This window comes from Nymphalis io, chromosome 2 (genome assembly GCF_905147045.1).
Source record: "Nymphalis io chromosome 2, ilAglIoxx1.1, whole genome shotgun sequence".
NCBI classification, from domain to species: domain Eukaryota; kingdom Metazoa; phylum Arthropoda; class Insecta; order Lepidoptera; family Nymphalidae; genus Nymphalis; species Nymphalis io.
The window spans coordinates 12,658,479-12,675,947 of record NC_065889.1 but is presented as its reverse complement, the minus strand read 5'-3'; the positions used below and the strand labels follow the sequence as shown (position 1 = coordinate 12,675,947).

The window sequence follows — 17,469 nt, the reverse complement described above, 5'->3', positions numbered from 1 at the left end:
CTGCCGTAGACGATATCAACGATTGTCATACATCATCATTATTCAGCGTTTGTGTAAATGCGTTCGTTTGTTTTTTATTATAACTTCTCGCGTCAACTGATTGTTCTAGCACTGAAACATACCGGCTCGTTCGAGCAGAGCTAATAAATACTACGCTTGCTCTTAAGAAACTACGTGTGCAAAGTCCACAAACTGCTTTCATACAAGAATCACACAACGTCAGTTAGGAAATTAACATCCAGCTTTGAAGAACAAAGTTTCGAAGATGCCTGTTGCAAGATGGCGATGTAGTTAATGAACGGAGCTGAGAACTCTGTAATTAACTTGAAAATACATGACCAACAGCACAGCTCAAATAATTATAAATTATGCAGTATCGTAGTTACTTTAACATATACATATATACATAAAAGAATGACTGACCGTCTGACATATCAGCGCAACGTCCATACTTCTGGGGCTAGCACCATGAAAATTTACATACGTTCATTCATTAATTCCTTATAATAGTAAACTAGCACTAAAGGTGGTGTGTGTTCTGGCCAAGAAGACCAGGGCCAAATCTTGACACATTATCAGTCAAATGTCAATTATGGGAGTATGTTTAATAATTTATTATATTTTATTTTTTATATATATTATTTATACGCTGTTTATCAACTTCTATAACGTTTAATTGATCGCCGTAAAAATTGGAAGCCTAAGTACACCAGGTTGCAAATACATTATAAAATACTAAATAATCCCCAGTGTGCGTAGTCTATCTCTTTATTTACTTATTTTAATTTTAGTAAATATTAACTTTATGTTAATATTATAACAAATATTTTCATGAAGTTGAATTCATATAATTTGTCAATTCTCAATCGGTTTTATTGACTTTTAATTACGACATTGCATTATATATACACAATTTCCTTTATATAAAGCACATTACCGTTTTAAAAAATTAAGTTTATTAATTAAGATTGAAATATAACAATAAAAATTAAATCGTTAAACAATAATTAAAAGAAAAAAAGAAAAAATATGGTTTGACTATTGTTACGAGAATTAATATGCGAACATGTGAGCTCACGCACCATTAACGTACTTACAATAACAAACCTTACGCCGACGTCATCTGACGCTCGAAATTTTACGCTGACGCCCTCTGACGCTCAAACTCTTAGTTAGCACGATACACGGTAAAGATACCGAACGCTCAGATGCTTACACATTAAAAATACTTTATTAAATTACAAAGTGATCCGGTCCGGTTTCGCACGAGTAGCGTTAGATAGTAGCGTGGGTAATATATAGGAACGATTTAAACAGAATCACATTTCTCGTGTCATAGATCCTACATAGAAACCCTTTTGCAAATCCGACCACATTTCAAATACGGAACCGGTTAACGCACTTGAGCCTTTGATACGCACACATTCAAGCAATTTTAGTCATCTTCGCTGTCGGACGAAAGACAATGAAATGAATACATGACGCTCGTAAATCAATTCAAATTAAAAATACACCTTATTCAAATTGGTTTTTGTATGCATTTATGTAATGTAATTTTCAAACTAAACTAATTCATTATATGTTAAACCTTTTTGGAATATGGTTTAAATTTAAGAACGTCTAGCTTTACGCTTTTGCCGATTTAATTTGTCACATTACATATTTTAACCGATAAATCTTTTTATTAGTTCAATCGATTCGCTACGTTACGGCCTATAACTCGGTAAACGGGTGTATAATTAAACGATGCTGTGTCTTCTTCTTTCGAATGTCAAATCAATTATGACAGAAAGGGAGAAATCAGCGTTTAACTAAATATAAATATTATTTAAAATTACCAACTCTCTTTTTAGTACATTTACATCTAAACTGACTCAGTATATTATTTCAAAACTGACATAAAAATTAAGTGCATTGCATTTTGTATTGATGGTAGTGTGCAATTTTTTTTAATGATTTTCTTGCATTTTTTTTATTACAGTTGACGAGCTGGGTGGCGCAGTTAGTAGATACTTGCCTTTCACGCCGAAGGTTGTGGGTTCGATTCTCAACCAGGACAGACATTCGTGTGCATGAACATGTCTGTTTGTCCTGAGTCTGGTGTAATTATCTATAAGTGTGTATTTACAGAAAAGAAAAAATGTGTATGTAGTATATCAGTTGTCTGGTTTCCATAGCACAAGCTCTGTACAAGCTTAATTTGGGATCAGATGGCCGTGCGTGATTAATGTCAACAAAAAAAGTTGTGGCTTATCCTGTATATTTGAGAGTAAATATCACTAACCGGAGTGTAACATACAAACAAGTGTCAAAGAAACGGCTTAGGCTTAGTGATATGGTTTCGTTATGAATTCATGTTCTTATAAATATAACAATGAATTTCACTAACGAATCAAAAAGCTATAAGAATACTAATTTCAATTTGTATAATAATTTTAAATTATTTTGTATTACAAAATACCGAAAAAAGAGAAAGACTTAGAATCAAAGTCTAAGCTATCAAATTAATTAAAATCGCGTCCAGAATATGATTGTAATAAAAATCTAAGGACGAAATCGTTATTTCAAACGAATCTTGCTTTTATTTTTATTCACTGAAGACATAAAGAGTTATTATTTGATAAAATAGTAGGTATTTAGAAAAATACTATTACACTGTACTATTATTAAAATAAACGTGTTTATATGTGTAAATAATTTATATTTGTAGCCGAAATCTTAACTTTAACTTAAAAAGTCTTCACAGCTTATGCAAAACATCCACTGGTTGGTTGAAGGAGAGAAACGTGCTTTAGCTTAAGTTAACACCTCGAGCCAAAGACGCCTTGAAAGAGCTTAGCTTACCTATTTTGTGGGTCGAAGGAAAGCTTGGAAACACTAATGAATTAGTAGAATCTGATTGCAAGTATAATTATTTATTTATTACCAACAATTAATACGTATCATAAACAATATATCAGATAGCAACTACAATAGTATAACTGTATGGTCGCTAATGTAACAGCATGTTAATGTCCCACTGCTGGGCTAAGGCCTCCACTCCCTTTTGAGGAGATATCGTAGCTGCTAACCTCTAATTCGACAACACATTTGGTTATAATTTGTTTAAAATAACCATTAAAAAATACAATATAATTTAACAAAAATATAAAATTAATAAATTAGTATTATAACTCTTATTATAATGATTATAATTCTGAATTAACAAATCTTAAATAATAAAATCAACAGATACATAAATATGTTTTATAAAATATATAACAAGGAAGGAATGAAAAATTTGATTTACATTTTTTAAATTATCCAATAAGATAACTTAGAAGAACTGGGTATTAAAAGGTTTGATATTTTTGTATATTCGTTAAACATAATTCGAGTGATCCTATTTTCATTAACGATGAAATTGAAATCTTTTGTGGCAAATCGATTATTTCTTCTGTAATGCTATTCTTCTGTAAGAACTTACTTCATAAGTCACCCGTGAAATATTAACGACTCATTATAAAATATTTTGATGCGTGTGTGCGTGAAATGTAATAATTATAACGGTGATTTTTTTATTATTTTATTAGATGGTACTATATTATTACGCAAGTTTTTCCGGTTAAGTACTAATTAGTTATACGTTATTCTACTATCAGACAATAATAATTTATACAATCAAAAGTGTCGCTTTGAATGGTGTGTCTAGTAATAATAATAATAGTCCGTAGTAACATACCGATTTCGGCCACGGCGGCCAATCTCAAGATAGATTAGCCAACTAAGCAAGACATATTATAGCGCACTAGTGTTTCTGTTCTTAGTGTCATAATCCGATGGGATGGCAATCCGACACGGCCGAAAAGAGTTCAGGCGCAGATCCAAATGCTTTACGTGTTTACCGAGGCACGGGTGTTCCAACACTTCCAACTTCCAGACTCCGAGCTGCTATTTAAAATTTTCGACAGATAAATTCAATAAATTTTTATTGGTCTGACGTTAGATTTGAACCCAGGACCTCCGGGTTTGCGGCCTTACACATTTAGCTACTAGACCAACGAGGCAGTCATGTCTACATAATTAAAGACATAAGAGCACTCTGTCCAAGTTTTGCGCATTGTCTTGCAATGCCATTGTCTAAATGGTAAATATATAATGGCCACTAACCATTTGTTTTCATATTTGCTCGCATGTCTTCTGACTATTTCATATGAATAATGATAAATACAAGAATATATATTTTACTTTCATTTGATGACTTTGATTTCATTTTGATGAAATAAAAGCATTTAAACAATATAAAAGAGGAATTCTTATTTATTTAAACGACACAATCAAATTGAAAGAAGACGGCACTCAACAAAATTAAACTCAATATTATTTTTACGGACGACGATAGACTCCTGACCGCTGCAGACGAAACTTGACTGAAATGAAAATAAGGAACCACGTATTGCTCGTAGGTCTAGAGATTATTTAAAAAGAAATTTGTAAATAAAGCTCGTTGAAAAAACTAATAAAAAGCCATTAAGTAATTAACTGTTAAGAGTACTTTTTATTTATTTATTTTATTTTATTGTATTTTTTTGAGTTTCATATCATAAACATGGTATAGTTCTTCTAACTATAACATAATAATTATTACAAAGCCTGTACTCTTAAACCAGCACTGATAATAATGGCCGATATAGCTGTTGATGATATACATAGAAAACTCTTATATCTAAGTATTTATGTGCTTAATTTGTATTTAAATTAAATCTCAAGCTATGCGATAAAAATAATCTCGTGAGAAAACCTGATTTTGTAATTTGATGTTGGATAAAAATCCGCATTGGAACAGCATAGGGGATCAATTCAAAGCTTCTCGTCAAAAGGGGAGGGGGCCTTAGAAAAGCAATCGGAAATTATACAGGCTGTACTTATTGACAATTAATTGCTGTTTAAAAAATAAACGCACACAACTTTAGACTTAGATTAAACTATAATAGAAGCGATTATTATATGAATGGTATAAATATTTCAATTTACTATTAAAACTTGTACAATTAAGGCTTTGTACAAATGGTTGTGTGGACTGTGTAGTTAAGTATTACCAAACTCATCACAGCTAAACAGCCTGAGCGATTCTTCAAGACAAGTAGGTCTCGGGATGAACATTGAAAAGACCAAAATTATGGCAAACCGTCATGTATCCCCGAGACCAGTGGTCGTAAATGGCTCTCCACTTGACGTTGTGCAGGAATATATCTACCTGGGCCAAACTATACAACTTGGCCGGCACAACTTTGAGAAGGAGGCTAAAAGAAGAATACGTTTGGGCTGGGCGGCATTCGGGAGGTTACGTCATATTTTTGAATCGTCGATCCCACAGTCGCTTAAGACCAGGGTCTTCAATCAGTGCGTCCTACCTGTAATGACTTACGGTGCCGAAACGTGGACACTTACCGTAGGACTGGTCCACCAATTTAGGGTCGCTCAGCGAGCAATGGAACGCGCGATGCTTGGGGTTTCTCTGACAGACAGAATCCGAAATGAGGACATTCGCCAGAGAACTAAAGTCACCGACATCGCGCTTAGAATTAGCTCGCTGAAGTGGAAGTGGGCTGGTCATGTCTCCAGGCGCATTGATGGCCGATGGAGCCGACACGTGTTGGAGTGGAGACCACGCTTAGGCAAACGTAGTGTAGGACGCCCTGTGACAAGATGGGCCGACAATTTAAAAATGGTGGCAGGTTCGGGATGGATGCGGACTGCCCAAGAGAGGGATGGTTGGCGTTCTATGGGGGAGGCTTTCGTCCAGCAGTGGACGGCAAAAGGCTGAAATAAAAAAAAAAAAAAAAACACTCATCACAGATTCTACCGTGAAAAAGTAATACAATTGTTGTGTTACAGTTTGAAGGGTGAGTGAGTCAGTGTAACTAAGATCCAGGTCTATTTTTAATGAAATTTTCCCACATATGTATCAAACAACCCAATATAGTCTCCAAAATATATATCGAATAGTCTCCAAACCTTCTTCTTAAATCGTGAGGAGGCTTTAACTCAGCAGTGCAATATTCTTAGACTTTAAGTAGTTCTACAATTATCTCCGACATCCTATCTAATATTATAAATGTGCAAGTGAGTTTTTTTGTTACGCTTTCACTTCTTGCTAGACAACTCAGTTGTCAAGTATACAGAAAAAGTAAATACCTAAGACCTACACGTGATTTTTGGCGTAAGCTAATAATCAAAGTATCTGGACTAACCTTGTATCTTAGTACGAAGACTTTTCTCTCGGCTTGATTAATACTCATGCAAAATGTAAATCTTTAAATGGAGTCGCAATATTATTCCACTAATATCAATTCAATTTTTAAAACCTAATAAACAGAAATTAAGTCGAGGAAATTTGATTTTTGAGTACATACTCTTGTATTTCAGTAAATTGGACGGAATGAAATTAATGGATCGAGTTAACAATTTAAACCATTAACGTTTTTTTTTTAAAGAAATCCATGTATGTATAAAAAATAAATTCAAAAGTATAGACAGAAAAACAGTTCATTTTAATGAAATTTTATTTATCTATAACAACCAACGGTTCCAATAATACTGAACAATTTGGCCCAAATCATTTAAATATATGTCTTTTTTTTAGATCTGAGAACTCGATCACAATAACTGAGAGATCATTTCCTAGCCATTCGACAGTTTCTTTTTTATATAATTTACAGCTCATTAGCAAATTGCTAGTCATGAGTTAACCTTAAAATGTACACAAAAGGAAGCAAGGTGTACAAATTAAAAATAAAATAATAATAAATATAATTTAAATTAATAGCAAATTAACTTACGGGCCGCCTTGCCATGTAAAAGTCCTACTGACACAAGTTGTACGCGTAATTATTGGAGGAGTAAATAAGCATAGTAACTGCTAAAAACAGGCGTTACTTGTATTCTTTCAATGAGTATACATGAATTTCACGCTTTATTATCATGCCGAGGCAAGCTTAACTAAGTATGTTCGTGTTAACAATTTATTTCGTCCTCTCAGGGCGTCATCATCGTGAGGAAACCTGCATGAGTCGAATTAAATCTTGCCCATGTATATTCAATAAGCAATAACCTCCAGACCTAGATGTATTATATGCCAACTCAAAACATTTTCAGGCTGATTATTGACTTTATTTTATTATCATATTCTTGTATATCATATGCACTGTTCACTAAACATATTCAAACGAAATCTTAAATGGCAAATATATTATATTAAACATATCGTTCGCTATTTAAATGTAATTTAATAGTGAATAGTCCTCTACTCGAGAGAGGAAACTGCTTGGTGACTGTCACTAGTTATTAAATAGTTTAACTTTAATATAAAAGTTAGCGTGAATGTATTAAATTTTCATCTAGCGGTACTGTCACAAGCACTGCATCTTTACAAACGTCGCTACCTCGAGGTATTTCCTTAATTGGATCGCAAACAGCACTCCGCATCGGCTTCGAGATTCACATTTTATTTATATATATTTGAATTTTCATGAAAATTATTTCTAACATTCTGATAGAATAGCTATTTAAACTACTATTTATTAAAACGATATGAACTTATACTCGTGTATATTAGAATGTTATATATGTTTAAGATTGATAGATTTCGAATTGTTTTTTTTTATGTTATATGGAGCGGGTATATACCCGCCGTATATGATCTAACTGATGGTAAATGGTCACCACCGCATAAAGATATTAACATAGTAAGAAATATTAACCATTCCTTATACCGTCAATGCTCCATCAACCTTAGGATCTTAGTTATGTCCCTCGCGCCTGTAGTTACGTTGGCTCACTCACCCATCAAACCGTTACACAATAAAACTAAGTACTGCTGTTTTGCGATAGAATATTGGATGAGTGGAAGGTACATATCCAGACGAGCTTGCACAAAGCCCTAGCTATCAAGAATATAACATAATAATATATTGCGTCCTATTGGACGCAATATATCCAATTGTCGCAATCCTATTGTCGGTAAACATTTTCACAGATTGATTCTTTATAATAACATACGCGATGGTTTCCATCGACTTACAGTGTAATCGTTTTAGATTTTATTATTATGAAACGATCATAACAAGTGAATTCCAATGTTTGAGAAAATCATGCTTATAATACTAGCGTTTTTTTGCCTCTGCTATGAACTCAAAATTACTAATTTACTTATGAAAAGATTCAAATTATGAGAAATCATACTATGGATAAATTATTTTTCCAGTTGTTTCAAAATGTAAAATAATGACAGTCTTTACCTTGTACCATCTATATACTAGAATACGGAACCTCCTCTGACATTTACTAGTGGTAGTGCTTTGTGCAAGCTCGTCTGGGTAGTTACCGCCCACTCATCAGATTTTATACCGTAAAACAGCAGTACTTGGTATTATTGTGTTCCGGTTTGAAGGTTGAGTGAGCCAGTGTAATTACAGGCACAAGGGACATAATATTTTAGTTCCCAAGGTTGGTGGCGCATTGGCGATGTAAGCGATAGTTAACATTTCTTACAATGCCAATGTCTATGGGCGTTGGTGACCACTTACCATCAGTTGGCCCATATGCTAGTCCGCCTTCCTATTTTATAAAATAAACAAAATAAATAAAAACAATGTTGGTATTGGTGGCTTAAAATAAAATGTTGGTGTCTTCAAATCCAGAGTAAACAGGTTTCTTATAGGCAAGCGTGCTACATCTTAGATCGTGTCGATTCTTAACATCAGGCAAGTCAACGGTCAAACGCTGGCCTATTTAGTTAAAAAAAAATACAAATTGTGTCATTGTTATAATAAAAATATGGCTCTTTTTAAAAAAAAACTCACAATTAAAACATTCCTATTAATCTGATTTTATATACAATTATAATTTATATATTCTTAGAGACATTGCAAAAAAATGAGACATATCCAATTATTTGTAAAAGCTTGACAAGTGTCGAGTAGAAGAAAGAAGCAACGTCAGAGGGATCACGACATCATCAGAATCACTTTTGTGCGGGCGGTTGCGAGCGGCGGTCGTTAGATAGTTGCTTTTACAATATTCATGGGCCTTTTATTTTATCATTAATTATATTAGTTTCTTAGTTCGTAATAAGTGCCTAGTTCTAATTAGTAAAACAGTTGTGTTCGTTACATGTGTCCATATTGGTTATAGTAAGTGTAAGATTAGAAATAGCATTCATTTAGGATTACTTGCGATATTATTTTAATTAATTAATGGTTAAAGTGTTAATGTTCAATAATAGTGATTTTATTATTTTGAATTATAAGAAGGATAGTAATTGAGTATTGTTTACTTCACTTTACTGATACTGATACTTCTGGTTTTTAATAATATATATATTTATAACAGTTTGACTTTTTTTATACATTGACGATGTTAGCAATTCTTTAAAGTACCAATGCGCCCAAACCATGTGATGTATGAGATAATGTCATTTGTGTTTGTACTTACACTTTTTGTTATGTTATCTTGTAGTCTTTACAGACGTTATCCGTGCCTTGAATGTATCTTTCTATCACACAACATTTCGTTGTTTAATGTGCTTGCATGTTATTAATTCCAGGAAGCATCACAAACAAATTTTTTAATTTGTCTTCATGTCATATGTTTTTTCTTTTGACAATTGATCTTAATGAGATTTTTTGGATTAAAATTAAACTTGGTGGATCGAATACCGTTAGTTAGTACGCTAACAGTTAGAACTCAAAAATATAAAGCTTCTGAATATACAACAGCTGGACTAAGGCCCCTTCTTTTCTCGCTGATTGGAAATTATTCCACCAAGCTGGTTCACTACGGATTGGTAGATTCATATATAATATTCGGTTCTGATTCACAAATTCTAACCAGTGATCCAACCAGTCAGCCCGATACAATTTACAATTTCTAATTTCATCAATGTTGCTGGATAAACTGCCAGCGCTTTCGTAGTATAGTTTGGAGAACTATAACTGACAGTTATTAAAAAGTTCTACAGAAAATTATAAATTCCATCTTTTATGGATGAGTTTCAGCAATCGCTTTTGTGTTTCAAAGAATAGAGGAAAATGAAATGGCAAAATTATTTGCAAAGCATTATTAATTTTTTATTATGATTTTTCTTTATGTAAATATTCGGGCTAAAAATTGGAAACTTCGTAGTTGATGTCATGTATATCCTTGATGTTTAGTTGTTAAAATTTACACACAATTCCAAAGAACAAAATATACATCAAATACAACCTAATTTAGGGCGCAATACTACTAACAAATCTCTCCACAATAGGAAAACAGATGGAGATGTGAAACCGGCTATAATCCAAGGGATTGTACCTTTTGTACAAGACAACGTGACGTCGCAACAAAGAGATTTCGGTAACAAATTGAGGTCGAGTGAAACGCGTGAAGCTGTCATACCTATGCTATTTAGTTTTAATTACACTAGGGCTGCCATTCGGCAGATTCTTAATAATAAGACCTTTGTGAAGAACGGCAGGCCACCTATCAACAACCCACAGGTGACAATTTTGAATATATTCGATACGAGTTTTCGAATATTTTCGTTCATACTGCCGATGTTAACACGTATGGCAAATTTGCAAACCAATTCAATTCAGGGTTAAGATTTTAAGCGTCATCTGTCATATTTTTCATGCATTTTATTTATAAAAATTATTGCATATGACACAAATTAGAAATTCACATACGCTTTCTTATATAATCTTCATCTGTTGTCGAAATTTGTAATTTGAAATTATGAAATGAAATTGGACTTCAAAACAATGACGAAGTCTTATTTTAGGCGATATATCGCAATAGGCGACCACTAGCTTGAATTAATTGTTATAGAAGTGAATTTTAATAAGGTTCATAGAAAAAACGATTATATGATAAAATAAAATATTAATTGTGAATTAAAAAATAACATTTACGTCTAGCAATGTTGGCTACTAATATTAAAAGGCGGGACTGTATAGCCTTCATTTGACAACTTCAACATATCTTTCTTTACATTGAAAAAGATTTTAGTTCAAGGCTTTTATAATGGTCAATTGTGATAACCCTGGCTATTTGCACAGGAGGCGATGTCCATATATATACGAAAACGGTGTTGTGTTCGCCAACTAGATATCCAAGACGAAAATTACCCACTGAAAAGACAAATTTTAGGTAATTATAAGGGATAACGAAGCATTTATGGAAGTAAACTTAAGTTTATTATGTTTTCCCGTATCGTAGGGTGGTCCAGACAATGAGCAAATGATACTTAGGTACTTATTCTTATACTGATTTAATTAAAAAGTTTTGTACATTTGAATTACTTTTTTTACCTTGAATTTATGATTATGAAATGTTTTTATTGAAAAAAATTCACATGAGAAATGTTAATAGTAAATCATATTTCAATTGTGCGCATCTATTGTTTTTCTTATTGAATAGGTAGGCGACGGACGAGCATATGGGCCACGTGATGGTAAGTGGTTACCAACGCTCATAGACATTGGTTATGTAAGAAATGTTAACCATCGCTTACATCACCAATGCTCCACCAACCTTGGGAACTATGATGTTATATTCATTGTACCTGAAGTTTCAATGGCTCACACATATTTCCAGCCGCACACAACTATATCGAGTATTGTTATTTGGTGGTAGAATATGTGATGAGTGCGTGGTACCTGCATATAGTCGTAGCCACTAAGTTAAATTATTATTTATTAAATACATCATAAACTTATTTCTAAATAATAAGTGAAATTTTAGTATAGCTTTCTTTGACTAAAAGCTGAAACAAAAACTGTGAAATATTTATGAAGTTTTTATGCATGAGCCCGCAAAGATGCGCATTAGATACTATACATGATTATATTTTTCAGATTTTAATGGAAAAGGCAATTTTTAATTTTTCAGTTATAATTAATTTTATTAATTACTGATTACCGCTAACGGCTTCGCCCGCATGTAAGGTGTTAGGTATTATTTACCCTTATTTAGTCATTTGTTATTTTTTAATTCTTCTTATTTTAAATGTATACAACACTTAACTCACTGACGTATATATATTTGCATTAAGGTCATGTAGAGAAGTATATATTAACCATTCCACATTAAAGTTCATTTATTACTATTAGTTTTAGTAGGCGACTTTTCTCGCGCGTTAGGGATAGGGGCAGATAATACCTGTCCTTTTTTTGGGGCTTGCTTACTTGCTCCATACGAAATTTCATCAAATCGATTAAGTGGTTTAGACGTAAAAGCGTAACAAACAGAGTAACTTACGCAATAATAATATTAATATAGTTTCCACATTTAGTTTATAAATTCAAATCGTTTTTGATGAAAAATGAAGGCGTTGAACAAATCTGTCAAGTATCAAATAATATCAAAACGATAAAATAGTTCCGGGCTATTTGTACAGGATGCTTGCTTACCTGTGTTGAAGCGTGTGATTCGTAAACTTCGTTAGGGGAACGAGTTGTATTCTTAGGTTAATGTTTATGTTCGATATTTATTATTTAATTCGTTGATGGACGTTTTGAGAACGTTACATTTTGAACTTTATGTAATATAATAATAATAATATCCTGGGTCATTTTTCACACACGGCCATCTGATCCCAAATTAAGCTTGTACAAAGCTTGTGCTATGGAAACCAGACAACTGATATACTGCATATACTACTTTTCTTTTTGTAAATACATACTTATATAGATAATTACACCCAGACTCAGGACAAACAGACATGTTCATGCACACAAATGTCTGTCCTAAGTGGGAATCGAACCCACAACCTTCGTCGTGGAAGGCAAGTGTTCTACCAACCACGCCAACCGGCTCGTCAAAAATATGTTATGTATAAAAATGTTTCTCGTGCATTCGTTAATTTAAATTAGCTAATTTTTGCTCGTAGTTTTGCTCTGCATTGCTCGAGTAGGTATTTAGTAATTTAAAAAAGATATCAGTATAAGTATTACTCATAAAATATTATATTAATGAATAAATAAAAATTGCCGGTTGTATTTGTCCACTATGCGTTCCAAAAGCATACATCATTTCATCCAAAACCATTTACCCGATTGTGATGAAACGTTTTCATTCTTTAATTTTCATATAAGTTAACTAATAATTTAATTGCATTTAATGAACATACATTTAAGTATAGAGTTAGTATTATATTTTCGAGAATTAAAACATTTCTTTGAGATTGCATTCGTCCTGTAAGTTGCTTGATTAGTCACTTCATATTTTTTTTAATATTCTAAGACAATGTCAATTTATTTAAATATTTCTCACAGATTATATCTTATGAGTTTTATTGTTTGTATAATAACAATTGATACTATAAGATTTAAATAAACCAGCGGTATTCAAATACTGAAACTACTAGGCAAGCTCGTCTGGGTAGGTACCACCCACTCATCAGATATTCTACCGCAAAACAGCAATACTTGATATTGTTGTGTTCCGGTTTGAAGGGTGAGTGAACCAGTGTAATTACAGGCACAAGGGACATAAAATCTTAGTTCCCAAGGTTGGTGGCGCATTGGCTATAAGCGATGGTTGACATTTCTTACAATGCCAATGTCTAAGGGCGTTTGGTGACCACTTACCATCAGGTGGCCCATATGCTCGTCCACCTTCCTATTCTATAAAAAAAAAAGGCGCCAATTCTGCTAACAAATTGACACTATCGCAATCGAAGCGTTATTGTTGCCGTTTATCAATTTTCTTATTATTCAATTTAATTATATATCACTATTATAAAAGTTTACTATTAAGCTTAGTTTTGATATTACGGTATATGGTTACATCGTATTTTGCTTCAGATCCCAATACATAAAGAATGGTCAAAGTTGGACTGAAATTGAATCGAGAACGTATCTTAATCATTATAAATTAGTAGAATTACGCCCCTGGTTGCCCTGATCGTAAATTATATTTAATACTTGACAATTAAATTCGCATACGATAAATCAATTCGATAATAATGAAATCCAATAGAAGCAATACTTATTCTTAGTTTAAAAGCTGTAGGGTTTCTTATTTGAGAGGAAAACAGAACATTGATTTCGAATAAATTTTTATTTAACAGAAAAAAAAACCATTTCCTCCAGTCCCTTCGAGGTTTTTAGTGTCCCTTAGCCATTCGTTCTTGTACGTAAATGATGGCAACCTTACAGGAAAATGTTAAATTGAAAATAAATCTGTCCCAATAGATCGGACTATACTAGATAATGTTTAACGATGATCTATGCGTGTAAAAATATAATTTAACTTGTTGATTGAATAGAAAAAAATGCAATGTAATAGAATGGATCGGAATGGAAGAGAACAAAACGCAATGTAACGAAATATGGAATTTTAAGTTTGCCATCACTGCGTATCTGTTAATCTAGATGTAGCTTTTTCCGCCTAAAAAATCAAATGTACAAGAATGACACACATTTAAAAACTTTTCTCGCACACTTTTAAAAAAGTATCAATATATATTTTTTTATTTTTATTTTACATACATAAAATTGGTGGGGCAATGTCCTGTTGATTAGTCATTCAACGCACACATATACAATTTGGAACATCTAAGGAATCGTGAGTAGTTCTTCGTGACATTATCGACATTATAATTTTTTTTTTGGTTTTTCTTTGGTTAAAAAAACAAAATCTTCAATTATACATGATACCATCAAAATATTTAAGAGGAACATAAAATAATTATTACATCAATTAACTAAATATAATGTAAATATTATATTTGAATGTATATTTAACGTAACATAATAAGTAAATTGATAAAAATTATTTATATTTATGTATAAATATAAAAACATAAGTAGAATAGGAATAATACTTTATCTAAACATAAATATAAAATTCCTGAAGGATACGCCGTTCGAAAAACCGTTTTTTATACCAAAAATGCTGACGCTATTGCTTCTCTAACGAGTCCCTAAACTAAAAAACAACTCGAGATTCAAAAAACAGTTCGCGGTTATTAGTCAAAAAAAAAATTAATTTCTAGAAATTAATTTGAAATTAACTCTACTATCCCTTAGACTGAAAAAACTGGGTGCGAACGATCTTGGTTCATATTTCTCCTCCTTCAGTGTGTATTTACGAAGTAGCCACGCCAAGCCCGACTTGACTTGTACACGTGCAAATCTTGTTCCTAAAATAGAAAAGTTTCTATTGTTTTAAACTCGTAACTATTTAAATATCTTCCTGACCGATTTCGGCCAAAGCGACCAATGTTAAGAGAGATTAACCAACTGCGCAGGACATATTATTTTGCACAAGCATGTGTGCAAACGCGGGTGCACTCTCCATCCATCAATCTCATAATCCTGTAAGGCAATCCGACACGACCGGAAAGAGTTAAGGCGCAGGACCGACGGCTTTACGTACTTTCAAATTTTGTATTTAGAAAAGATCTTTCTGAGAATAATTTGTTTTATAGAATAACTTTGTAAAATAATTATATAGCTTAAACAATTATAAATTCTACTTAAATTGATTACAATCTTTTCAAGTGTTGCTTTGAAAAGTAATAGGATTAAATAAGAATAATCTTAATATAATGAACTTTTAACTTACCTAAGCACATACGGTTTCCTTCACCAAATGGTAAATAACTAAATTTAATAATTTTTGATATATTTTCCGATGAAAAACGTTCTGGATCGAATACTTCTGGATTAGGGTACAGCTTTTCATCTCTATGCACCGCAAAAATTGGTATTACAATAATATCGTCTTTTATAACTTTTACTTGCCCCGTAGGTAAAACTGTAGACTTTGCACAACTCCTTTGAATAGCACCGATTGGAGGATATTTTCTCATTGTTTCACTCATGACCATGTCCAAATATTCTAATTTATCAATATCATCATAGGTCAATTTTTCATCACATTCGTTAAAAACTCTGTCAATTTCTTCATGAACTTTATTTATTATGTCCTTGTTACTTGCCAATTCAAGTAAAGCAAAATGCATAACTGTAGCTGATGTATCAACACCAGCTAAAAAGAAAAAGAAAGCTTGTGCTGCTAGAACTTCATCCGTTGCTTCTATTTCGTAACCAGTTACGGGATCTCTCATTGTTCCTTGTTTTTGCAATTCCAAACACATGTCAACGAAATCATGTCTTTTTTGTTTATCATTTCTCCGTCTTTCAAATACTCTCTTTACAGTGCCTATGAAAAAATCTTCGTATTTACCAAACTGTTTTAAGTTGAACAAATTAAACAAAGTCGGTGATATGCTTGCAAGGGTGAACTTCAAATTGCCGACCAAAGATGGTTCAATTGATTCGCGTGTCATTTCTAAGAATGGGGATTCCATAGTATTCTTAGTTTGAGTGTCGATACCAAATAATGTAGCTCCAATACAAGCTGTTGTGTAAGTATACAACGCATTAAAAGTGTTATCGGGTACATACTCGTCACTGTCAACAAATTTAACAAAATCTCGAGCACATCTTTCCATAATGTAAAACATGTTTTTTATCTTCAGACTCGTAAATATAGGCGAAAGTTTGTGCCGCAACAGTTTCCAGCGACGATAATCACTCATAAATAAAACGTTATCTGCTAAAATATCATTAGGATTGCTTATAATACCACGACTGTAGAAACTTTCGAAATTCCCCTGCATAACGTATTGAATGTCGCGCACATCTTTAATTATGAGTGCGGGTTTTGTTCCGAAAAATACTCCAATATAAGAATCTTTTACGTATTCATTGCATAAATCCTTGTAGATTTCTGATATCGATCGATTACTCCAAATAAATTTAGATAACAACCCATCAACTTGAACAACTCCACGTTTCTTCCAATAATTACTATTATATTTTACATATATGAATGCCACTAATAAGGAAATTATAACGAGAATTAACAACATTATTGCTCTAAGACTTAAACAACAGTGGCATATAATGTTATGATTTGTAAACAATATAAGTTCGTTCATGGAGTCGTTTCTTATCATTATGACCTTTGTATTTATAAATAGATAATGTTAATGTACGTAGTTAAAACAATTTAAATATTGCATTACATTTATCCTATCTAATTTAAAAAAATGAGTCTTGGTCATATTATTTCATTACAATTTCTCTGAATAAATTAGGCACAATTTAAAATTTCTTAATATAAATGAGCTGTGATGTATCAGTTGCTATAATACGGTAATCTTAACAGAAGACTGGGTTCAAATCAGGTAAAGTACTATTATTTTTTTATGTTTCTGGTGAGGATATATGTTAAATGTAATTCTGACATATTTTATCCGTCAACACCTATTGAAATAGCATTGTAGAAAAATGTTTTTTTTTCATCATGATACTTCGTTAATTTTATCTCAAGATGACGGAAACCCGGAGACCAGCAATGAGAAAGTTGCTAGCTGTAATATTTTCTTTTTTATACATAAAATAAATTGATAAAATAATTAATTTTAAAACC

The 17,469-nt window shown here is 32.4% G+C and overlaps 1 protein-coding gene across 1 annotated transcript; it reads right to left on the bottom strand.

The window, feature by feature from the left end:
• Window positions 1-14,066: 14,066 nt before the first annotated feature.
• LOC126776685 (cytochrome P450 6B7-like) lies at window positions 14,067-16,917 on the bottom strand. Its single transcript, XM_050499311.1, has 2 exons — window positions 15,595-16,917; window positions 14,067-15,169 (listed from the first exon to the last, which is right to left on the bottom strand). The coding sequence occupies exons 1-2, from the start codon at window positions 16,904-16,906 to the stop codon at window positions 15,012-15,014; spliced, it is 1,470 nt and encodes a 489-aa protein (XP_050355268.1). The 5' UTR covers window positions 16,907-16,917; the 3' UTR covers window positions 14,067-15,011.
• Window positions 16,918-17,469: the final 552 nt, after the last annotated feature.